Consider the following 10,203-nt stretch of genomic DNA (forward strand, 5'->3'; position numbering starts at 1 on the left):
AATTTGATTACATCTACACATTTTGATGAAAAGCAATAAGTTACTGCATAAAGAATTTAAACTTACAACACTTTTAAAAGAATAAAATATATATATATATATATATATATATATAATGTTTTTCTCTTTTTTGAGTGAGACATAAATTTATTGTACATTTTTTTTCTCTTGAATTAAAACTTTTACTTCTTTATTTTTATTTTTGTTATAACTTTTAAACCTTAAAAAAATGGTATAATAGAAAATATTTTCTTTATATTTTCTTCAGCGAAACTCAGACATATAATAGAGATTAAACAATTATAAAAGCACAAAGAAAATGTAGAAGTTAAACAAACTAGAAATAGCATTTTAGCCGATTGGCATGGGCCCCCGGGGGCAATTGCCCCACCTCGAGACCTAGTTCCACCCTAATGTTATGAATTATGATCAAGCATTAGCTAGGAGTAACTAGATTTCTTCTTTGACTTTTTTTTTTTTTTTTCTTTTTAATGTTGCCATGTAATCTTTTTGACAACTCATATTTTTCCACACTATCAGTTTAATATATATTTTTAATTTGATTTTGAAAGTTACAAAAAGTCCTAAAATATGTGAGTTAATACAAATTAGAATACATGATAAAACAACTAAACACTAAACAACTTCTAATTAAATTAGATTATTGATCTTCTCTAAACAAATTCTAATGAAATTAGTTAATTTATTTATCATAAATTGTTCAATTTCACTTTTTATTTATTCATACTTATTAAATAAATATTCATTACTTATAAATATTAAAAAAATTTGTGCATTAATGTGCAAGTTAGCAACTAGTGTATGTGTATGTTAAAAGGGATTAAGAGTTAAGAGAAAGAATTTGCTGCATATATAAAAAAGAAAAAAGGATAAGAGATTTGGTCAGCATAAAGATTTTCTTTTTCTTTTTATTTTGTTGGGGGTGGGGAACTGTGAAAGCTGAAATATAGCACTTATAAATTATAATATTAATAAAAATCGTCGAAGAAGGTCAAGATGGCCGAGTTGGTCTAAGGCGCCAGTTTCAGGTACTGGTCCGAAAGGGCATGGGTTCGAATCCCATTCTTGACATAATGTTTTTTACCTTGAAAAACCTTCAATTTGGTAAGGATTAAGGACTGTGATCGTCAAGCTTAGTTCCTTTACTTTGTTGAAAAGTTTGAGGCAAACTTTAGCTTAGTTCCAATTATTCAAACATGGTTTTTTTGTTTCCCAAAAAGCTCAAGTTGTTCACAAGTTTTGTTTAGTTAGTTGAGTAAATTAACTTATACAAGTTTTGTTTAGTTAGTTGAGTAAATTAACTTATACAATTTTTATTCAGATTTTTTTTTTTATTCGCTAATGCACCAATCATTATTCTGAAGATTCTATAATTAATTAATGTACCATTCAAATAGTAATTCTTATGGTGGTAGGCCACGATTTGATATATACTTTATGTTAGCACTTTTATGGATCTTCAATTAACTTTACCATGTAAATTTTCTATAAATCCTAGCTTTTCCATGATCTGTGAGACATTTCCGTCCAAACAAACAGGGCTTGGATTTGTACCCCATCAGTCATCTCGTAATAGCAAGCCGTTCTCAGTGCATAATATTGATATAAGTTTTCAGAACTCATGAGGATTAAACTTTCAAGTTTCAAGACATGTGATTGTAATAAAAATATATGATTGTAATAAAATCAGCATCCGACATTCAGTCTAAATTTTCAATGGAGAAATTATAATAACCTCCATTTGAGGTTTGAAAAATATATCAAAACCTCTTTTTTCATTTTTTGACTAAAGTGCAAATTACACCTCTCAAGTCTGAGGGTGTTTAAATTTAACACTCTAAAATTTCAAAATTTGGATTTTATCTTTGAAGTTTTATTATGTTTGTATCAGCAATCTCTTCATTTATATTTTCTATTAAGTGCCACATAAATTTGTCATGCATGTTCAATAAAATGATATCACGTTATTTTAGTAACCTAAAAAATTTATAAATAATTAAAAATAACATAACATAATAAAAATGGCGTAGCATCATTTTATTGGACGAACAAAACACACATTGTAAGCTTATGTAATACTTAACAAAAAAATATGAACAAAAAGACTGCCACTAATGCAAATAGAATAGAATTTAAAAATAAAAAATAAATAAAATAAAATAAAACTTCAAACATCTCCAAATTTTGGGTGTGTAGTTTACACTTTAGCCTTTTATCTTACAAATGATATTACACCCCTAAAGTTGTGATTTATATAGAAAATAACCCACTTTGACCGTTTATATTCATATTCATTATAATTAAGTCAAAAAATATATATTTTTCAAGTTAAATGCCATTCATAATAATCACACACAAAATTTTACTAGCCAAATTGGTTGTATGATAAGTAAATTTTAAATAATAATAATAAATAAATAAATGTAATAGCCACTTGGGGTGCCACTGTGCCAGTGTCATTTTTAAAAATAGGGAGGGGGTTTCTCTTTTTTTCAAACCAAAAGGACAGATTGGGCTTGATTTGATTTTAACCACTGATTTTACTTTTGGACGTTGTCAAGGTAATCATTGCAGCATCATAATAATAATAATAATAATAATAAAACAATTTCTTTTGTAAAAAAAATACTGGCCAGGAATAAACATGGGCGATATACAAATGTGTCAGCTTAAACTTATCTTCAAGTAAAAAAAAAAAACATTAGTTTACTTCTCATTCAGCCAAAAAAAAAAAAAAAAGATTACTTATCAAAGAAACCTGCTAGTACATTTTATACTGAAGGCCTGCTGGTGAATATGGTTTATGCTACTGCCAAGAAGCTCAAGATCAAGGCAGCATAGACATGCCAAGATTGGACAAATTCATGCGATTTTGTGCTATAACGAACAATAACATTTTTTAAAAAAAAAATTGCAGGAAAAAAAAAAAACATCTATCCCTTCCTTTCCTTTTTTCTCTCTCTCTCTCTCTCTCTCTCTCTCTCTCTCTTTTATTTCCTTTTGCTTATGAAACCAACAAAAGAAAAGAATATTTCCTAAAAAACACACCAACAAAAGAATTAAGTAATAAAAGGAAGTTTGTCTTTCAGCAAATCGCGACCTCATAAACAGGGAACAACCACTTTACCTGACATATTAGGAGATTAAAAAACAAAAATTCTCTCCATAGCCATTTATAGGGGAAATTCCAACTTCATTGGTTCTGAGTTTCCTCTGGGCTCTTTGCTTTAGTCCTAAGCATGTCTGTGAAATTGCCCCTCATGATACGCATGAATCTAGTGTCGTCTGCTGGCATAGGTGACACTGGCTTTGGTGACTCAACAGGCTCTGGTGGCGGTGGCTCTGCGTTTTCTTTCTTGCCCAACAGCCCACCCTCACCAAAGAAACTGCTCACTGACGAGGCAAGCCCAAGATGAGCACCCATCACCTTACTAATTGTCTCAAAAGTTCCACCAGATCTTTCCTTCATCATGATTTCGAGGGCTTCCTTGTGTGCTGGATCCAGTGCATCTGAGTCTTTTAATAGGTTCTGAATTGCAGGTAGGAGGAAGTCTCTAACACTAGTTGCAGGAAGATCTGTAACAAGCAAAGATGAAAATTGAGCATCATACATATCATGAATAGAAGTTGAGACACAAAACAAGAAATTTCAAATAGACAACTGGTGCTGACAAAGCATTTGAAAAAGAAAAAATAATAGTCACTCATTAGCAGTGCCATAAGAATGTGCCACAATTCCTCAGAACCGTTGGAAACCATATTTTGGTTACATACTGTAAGGCAGCAGTCTACACGGGTCCAGCCTGCATTTTCTTCCAATCTAACAGATGTCCTTTTCTTTGAATAAGGACTTGACACGTGAGTGTTGACACACATACAGTTCAGATCAAAACAAGCAATTTGTATTTAGAAGTTCGTTACGCTTCTTTTTAAAATAAAAATAACAGCACAAAACACTAACAGCACTAACACACAGATAAACTACTGAGTACAATCTCAGAAATCCAGCAATTAATAGCAGGCATGCTCACACTAACCAGATGGTCACTGCCTATGATTTTGCTTTGGTTGTTTCTAAATGGTTATACATGCAAAGTTGATGTGAGGTTGGTGCAAGATGTATGATAGTATTTTGGGAAGAGAAGAGGAGGAAACCCAGGTCAAATGAATTTCTCTGGTCCTTTAACTGATTGAAAAAAGATAAAGATTGAGATTGATTGTTCTTTCTTTTCCAACAGATAGAGACTGAATCTAATGCTTTGATTTGTGGAAGGGGAAAATTTTAATGCTACCGCTGAACCACTTGGTTCCCTTTTTTTTATTGTTTTTCCCCCTTTGTTCCAAGCGTAGCCCTATACATTCACTCAAAGATTTTCCAACAATGAATTTGACGATGATGACGACATTGACTCGGCCATTCAATTTCTTAATACAGCCCTCAGACCTCAAAAACTCTTCACCCTTACACCACTCACCTATATTATATACTAATAAACACAGACAAACACGGCAATTCTTGAAAGTTTAGCAAACAATATAGTGGGAATATGACAATATTATACACACACGAACACACACACACAGGTATATTTTATTTATTCATAGGCATATTTTATGTTTATTTAAGCTTTTTGAAAATAAATAACTATAAAATCTTTAAAAACATATTTAAAATCAAAGGAATTTTCTTATAAAATACATATTTTTCCTACCAACACAATGAGGACATGCATGCAGGAGTGTCCATTGCATGTCCAACACATATGCATTGAAAATGGACAAGCCGGGGGTTTAAAATGTATACGTTCTTGCCTATATGCACTCCAAACTCCAGACCCAAGCCCAAATGCCATGGCAGAATAGAATTTATACACTATTATGCCTGCAATGGATGGTGCAATTTCTAAGACTGAAGCTGTTAGCATTGTGTTTCGTTCCATTAGTTCTTTAAAATGATGCACTATAACTCAAGTTTTAGATAAGAATGACATGTTTTCATGTGCTAATGCTGATGTGTTCAGCTGTTATTAAAAGAAAGGGATCAGTCAAATTGTTTCTACAGAAGGTTCATCTGCTGAGTTGCTAAGAAAATGTTAAAATAGCAAAGAATTTAATATTTGTGTAATATATTTATGATTCAGATCTCTAGAGAACAAGAAGGGCTACTAATCAAGACTAAAACTAGTTTTTTTGTTGTCTTTTTGCTTAGTTTTGGGGAGTTTATCATTTCTAATGCCATAAGAACATAAAGATTTTCAATCCAATCATTTTTCTTTACCTTCTGAGTTTCCAAAGCAACCAACAGGAATAAAAATAAGCATGCTTGGCCAGCTGTCTTTTATAAATGAAAGGCCTAAACACAGCTGCCATAAATGACACCCATTCAAAAAGCCCAGCAGAAAGAAATATGGCTTTGGGTATGTAATAATTGAGCACTGCAACTTTGTTATACTTAACCTTAATTTGTGTCCACATCACATAAACAATTCAGTATAATTTAATACATTAAGACAGTATGTTTAGCCAAAAGTAGGGATAAGATCCCCTCACATAATAATTTTTAGCTAATAATATGTTTGGTTGGGTTGAAAAGAGAGAAGATGGAAAATGGGGAAGGAAAACAGAGAGGGAAATATGATTTTCCATTGTTCGGTTGGATGAAAAGGGAGAGGAAATAGAATGGGATTGGATGGAATTTTCCACCTGGACCCACCATTTTTTCCCCTTCCAAATTGGGAAGAAAAGAGGAAAGAAAATGACAATGAGAAAAAAGTAAAAAATTATCCCCACTCTTCCACACTTCTACTTTTAATAATAAGGGCATAATAGAAATTTACTCTCTATCCTACCATTTTTCCATCCTCCCTACCAAGTACACATGGTGAAAATAAAAATATTTTCTATCATCCCAATATTTTCAATCCTTCCCACTTTTTCATCCTCCCAACCAAACAGAGCCTAAATGTGAGACACGTGGAATTTATTTGATTTTGTGTGGTTTACATGGGGTTTTTAAGACCATTGGATAATTTTCAAAATGTCATATATCTGAATTAAAATTGGAAGAAATTTGATGATTTAAATAGGAGGGGATTCTTTCCCATCAAGACAAAGCTAATTGACAACCAAATGTGATTTCAGATAAACCAGTCACTTTAGTATCCTTTTTTGACAGGCAAGTTACACATGCACCCATTGGGTCTTGAACCCACGACTTCACCCTCCATCCCATTATTATGGGAGGAGAAAGTGATATTTGAGCTAGATGCTTGCTCAAACAACCAACAAAAACACAAATAAAATAAACCAATAAAACATAGATGCTCAACTAACTTCTACAGAACAACCATATCACTAAAGCATATTTCTAATACCATTTGCAATCCACCTAGAGTTGAAGTTCATGACTGGAAATATATTTCCAAAGTATGAAGGTAAAGGAAATACAAAGGACACAGTCTGCCAAAAAAAAATAAATAAATAAAAAAGGAAAAACCTGTAGTATCTAGAGCACGGATTGCCTCACAAAATGCATTGGCTTTTTCACGGCGGCGCATCACGTCACTTGCAGAAGTTGGCGTAGCTGAGAGCTGGAAAATCTTGGACAAAAGATGTATATCATGTTAAAGAAATGAACAGTGTAATCTGGTGACTTGATTTTAAGAGCCAACTAGGAAAAGTTATAGACTAAATAACATTGAATGATCCAAAAAATAATCTTTTAATGAAGAAGGTTAAGGATATAATCTCGTAATCTTTCCGTTGTGTGTGGTACAGCAACCACCAATGCATGAACCACAGCAACAGTAGCTTCATGAGATCCATCTTCAAGAAAAGCATCCATTTGTACACGTATCTTATCAACAATCTAGGATGTGTCGGGTTTGATCAGCCAAATGCATACTCATCCATCAAAAACACTAATGTCAATTGAAGAGCCAAAACAAATCATACCATATCATTTTTAAAATGCTGGGCCACAGCTCCAAATGCATCTATGCTTGCGTACTTCACATTCAGGTTTTGGTCAGAGCCCAAAGTAATTAGGGCAGGCAAAACATGAGTAGAAGCAACTTTTGCATCGTTATATGGTACCTATCAAACACCATAATTTTATAAGTCCTAATCTTAATTCAATTGCAACTGAAAATTACGATTTCACAAAGTAGGTACTTACAATGGCTTTCAACAAATTGGCAGCACTGATTTTCATATTTACGTTGGAGCTGACAACCATTTCCCATAGAATATTAAATATCATACCATGATGTTCTTCAAATGTGCTGCATTACGGAGAAAACCTATCAGTCAAACAATGAATTACAAACAATTCACACTGAAAGTTATGCTGATGTACGAACCAGAGGAAACGGACAGCATCAACAATCTCATTACGCTTTGTTGGCTGACTTTCCTTCATGCTACCTTCAACTAACAACTTTCTCAAGTACTCTGCTAATTGTCCATGCTTGTTAGGAGCACCCAGAACACCTGCCAAGAGTAGTGGTAGGACACACAGAGTAGCTAGCTTCTCGGCCACAGCAGTTCTTGGCCTCAAACCTGTAATAAAGCAATGGTCAAAGATCTTGCAATGATGTGAAAGAACAGAACAGGTTAAGATCCAATACCCTTTATTCTAGATTGGATGGTGGAAGGGAAAAATGTCAAATCAGCATTATCCCCAACTGCTACCAAGAATACAGGCAGCATTATATGTGTAAGATACGAATCCCCAAGATGTTCAGATAGAGCCAGCAAAAACTGCATTAGCAATATGTAGATCAGCATTCAGCAACAACTGAAGAACACTACTCTGATCGTACAAGTTTATTAATTTTGACAAGCCATACTTGAGAAATTAATGAACATACAATCCAATGACGTGTAAATGTTCCAATTTAGTTTATTTCGGCAAAATACAAACATGAACAGCTTTGAAGAGTAGACATTGTTACCTTTGTAGTTCGATTTCGTAAACTATCTTCTTTCTGAGGTAACAAGCACGCAAGCTGAATCAAATCAGGAAGGCAGTCGACATGCATCCATTCAAATGCAGGCCATTCAACATGTCCCCTAGTTATATATTAAAATAACTCAGAAGTAATAATGGAGGAAACTAGGCTATCAAATGAAATGATGATATTATCTCGAGAAAAAAGGTTTGGTATCAAATGGAAAGGGGGAAAATGTATTTAACAGAAACAAATAAAAGGGGAAAACCAGAGCTTACCCCGCATACAACTCAAGCAAGGAGGTTGAAAATTGTTTGCCCATTGTTTCAGGAACAGAAGAAAATGGGCATGTCTCAACTGCTTTCTGGTGCACATAAGGAAGCAATTCTATGAGCATTCTTAGTAAAACGTCAACATTCCAGCGCTCTCGTTCTCCTAAAACACGAAGATGTGACTCCACAGACCCTTCAACCCCCGAAAGAGGTGGACAGCGCTGCAATATTAAGATATATACAAGAGAAAAAGAATTATAAAGCAATAATGGAATAGTTCTCATCAACAAGTGAATAATCAATGGTAAAAAGAAGCATACCTGAGCAGAGCTCAAGATGTGAGAGAGTAAAACTCTCAAAATGTGGTCCAATTTGTTTCCCCAATTTATCACTGCAGGAAGCAATTCTTTGAGTGTAGTTTCCACCACTACTCCAGAAGGATCGCAGACCAATTGGAACATGAGCTCCTCCACCTATCAACAAAAAATAATTATATTGGAGAAACTTCTCGGTCATTTTTTTTCTTTTTCTTTTTTTTTTTTTCATTTTATTACTTCTTTTCTATTGTAAGGCATCATATTACGGTAAGCAGAAAAGGCTCCATTCCCTAGACCATGTGTCATCAACCTGTTCTAGAGCTTACATTGCAGCCAATCCTGTCAAGTCAGAATTCTTCTCCATGAGCCTCGAAGCATATTTAGTGAGGCTGACCTTGAAATATTTGTCCACATTTGGAAAGAGCGGAAGCAGCAATGCCAGATTATGAGCAGCAGCCTCCCGGACAACAGTTGCAGAATCTTCTATCAATTGTTGCACAATGGACAAAATAAGAGAATCACGAATCTCAGGCCGGACAAATTCTGCAAGCAATCCACATGATTGAGCAACAAGCAACCTACGTTCCTCATACATGTGATTTATCTGCAATACATTAATCCAAAAGAATGAGTACCTATTTCTTGAGGTAAAAAACAGAATGGTATAGAGTTGAAAAGATTTACTTGTTCCCAGCACTGGGGAAGCAATTCTGTTTCAGTTCTCATCTCACCAACATTCTTAGCAAGGCTAACGCATGCCTGATATAGAGTTGAAAAGATTAAACATAATGTTTATAACCATAGATCTGACTAACAACACAAATTTCATTCTTCAAAGAATGACCTACATCCATTATAATTCGTCTCTGTTGCTCATCTGGGCGTTTGATTAGATTAAACAATGTGTGGGTCAAGGAATCTCTAGTGCTGCTATCTGGATGACGCTCAATCGCACACATTATCAGGGGAAGAAGCTCCTGTAGGTTAATAACACCAATACATCACAAATAGAATATTTGATAAGAAAACTCCTGAGATAAATGATACGTTAAAAAAAATTGCTAAAAAGCAAACCTCACGGTGGTTGATCAAGACATAAGGTACAATCTTAGGCAAGGCATCTGCCAAGATCTGTATGGTTCCTAAGCCCTGTCCAAGTATAACCATATGTCAGATATGGAGTTCAATAAAATTCTACCACACAAGCACATGCAAATCAGACTTCTCTTTTCTTTTTCCTTTTTTTCTTTTTAGGCTTGGGGGCAGGGGAGGGGGATAGGTATTCAAAGATTTGAAATTGAACTTTAAGAAGTTTTGTATTTAATGGAGGCCCCCATAAAGAACATTAATATATCACCACAAAGTTGCCTCAATAAGAACCCCATCCCAACCCCCTGCAGAAGAAAAAGCTTCTGGCAGATTCCTGTGCAAGCTATTATATTTCCCCAAGCAAGAGTAAAATGTACTTGCCATATTATCAGAAACAGCTTCACCAGATAAATTGTCTGATTTTAGGAGTCTGCTTTCTTCTGATCGTGGTTCACCATTTTGTTTGGAAACATTTCCAGTGTTTTCAAAAGGATTATCATCATTCAAATGACTCATTAACAACTCCTGTGAAATTTCCTCAGGTTTATCTGT

At 34.2% G+C, this 10,203-nt stretch overlaps 1 protein-coding gene and 1 non-coding gene across 2 annotated transcripts in view; one reads left to right on the plus strand and one right to left on the minus strand.

The window, feature by feature from the left end:
* Positions 1-1,011: 1,011 nt before the first annotated feature.
* TRNAL-CAG lies at positions 1,012-1,092 on the plus strand. The gene has a single exon. It is a non-coding gene; the product is annotated as a tRNA-Leu (tRNA).
* Positions 1,093-2,993: 1,901 nt separating this feature from the next.
* Positions 2,994-10,203, minus strand: part of LOC115984614 (RAB11-binding protein RELCH homolog) — a 14,781-nt gene continuing 7,571 nt past the window's right edge. The window contains exons 3-17 of the mRNA XM_031107636.1: positions 10,033-10,199; positions 9,637-9,711; positions 9,411-9,539; positions 9,247-9,321; positions 8,957-9,166; positions 8,566-8,718; positions 8,252-8,466; positions 7,977-8,094; positions 7,650-7,782; positions 7,383-7,581; positions 7,199-7,304; positions 6,976-7,116; positions 6,766-6,889; positions 6,518-6,634; positions 2,994-3,597 (exon numbers count right to left, since the gene is read on the minus strand). Of these exons, the coding sequence (XP_030963496.1) occupies positions 3,215-3,597; positions 6,518-6,634; positions 6,766-6,889; positions 6,976-7,116; positions 7,199-7,304; positions 7,383-7,581; positions 7,650-7,782; positions 7,977-8,094; positions 8,252-8,466; positions 8,566-8,718; positions 8,957-9,166; positions 9,247-9,321; positions 9,411-9,539; positions 9,637-9,711; positions 10,033-10,199 (2,345 nt within the window). The 3' untranslated portion in view covers positions 2,994-3,214. The remainder of the gene's footprint in view (positions 3,598-6,517; positions 6,635-6,765; positions 6,890-6,975; positions 7,117-7,198; positions 7,305-7,382; positions 7,582-7,649; positions 7,783-7,976; positions 8,095-8,251; positions 8,467-8,565; positions 8,719-8,956; positions 9,167-9,246; positions 9,322-9,410; positions 9,540-9,636; positions 9,712-10,032; positions 10,200-10,203) is intronic.

Source organism: Quercus lobata, chromosome 4 (assembly GCF_001633185.2).
Source record: "Quercus lobata isolate SW786 chromosome 4, ValleyOak3.0 Primary Assembly, whole genome shotgun sequence".
NCBI lineage: Eukaryota > Viridiplantae > Streptophyta > Magnoliopsida > Fagales > Fagaceae > Quercus > Quercus lobata.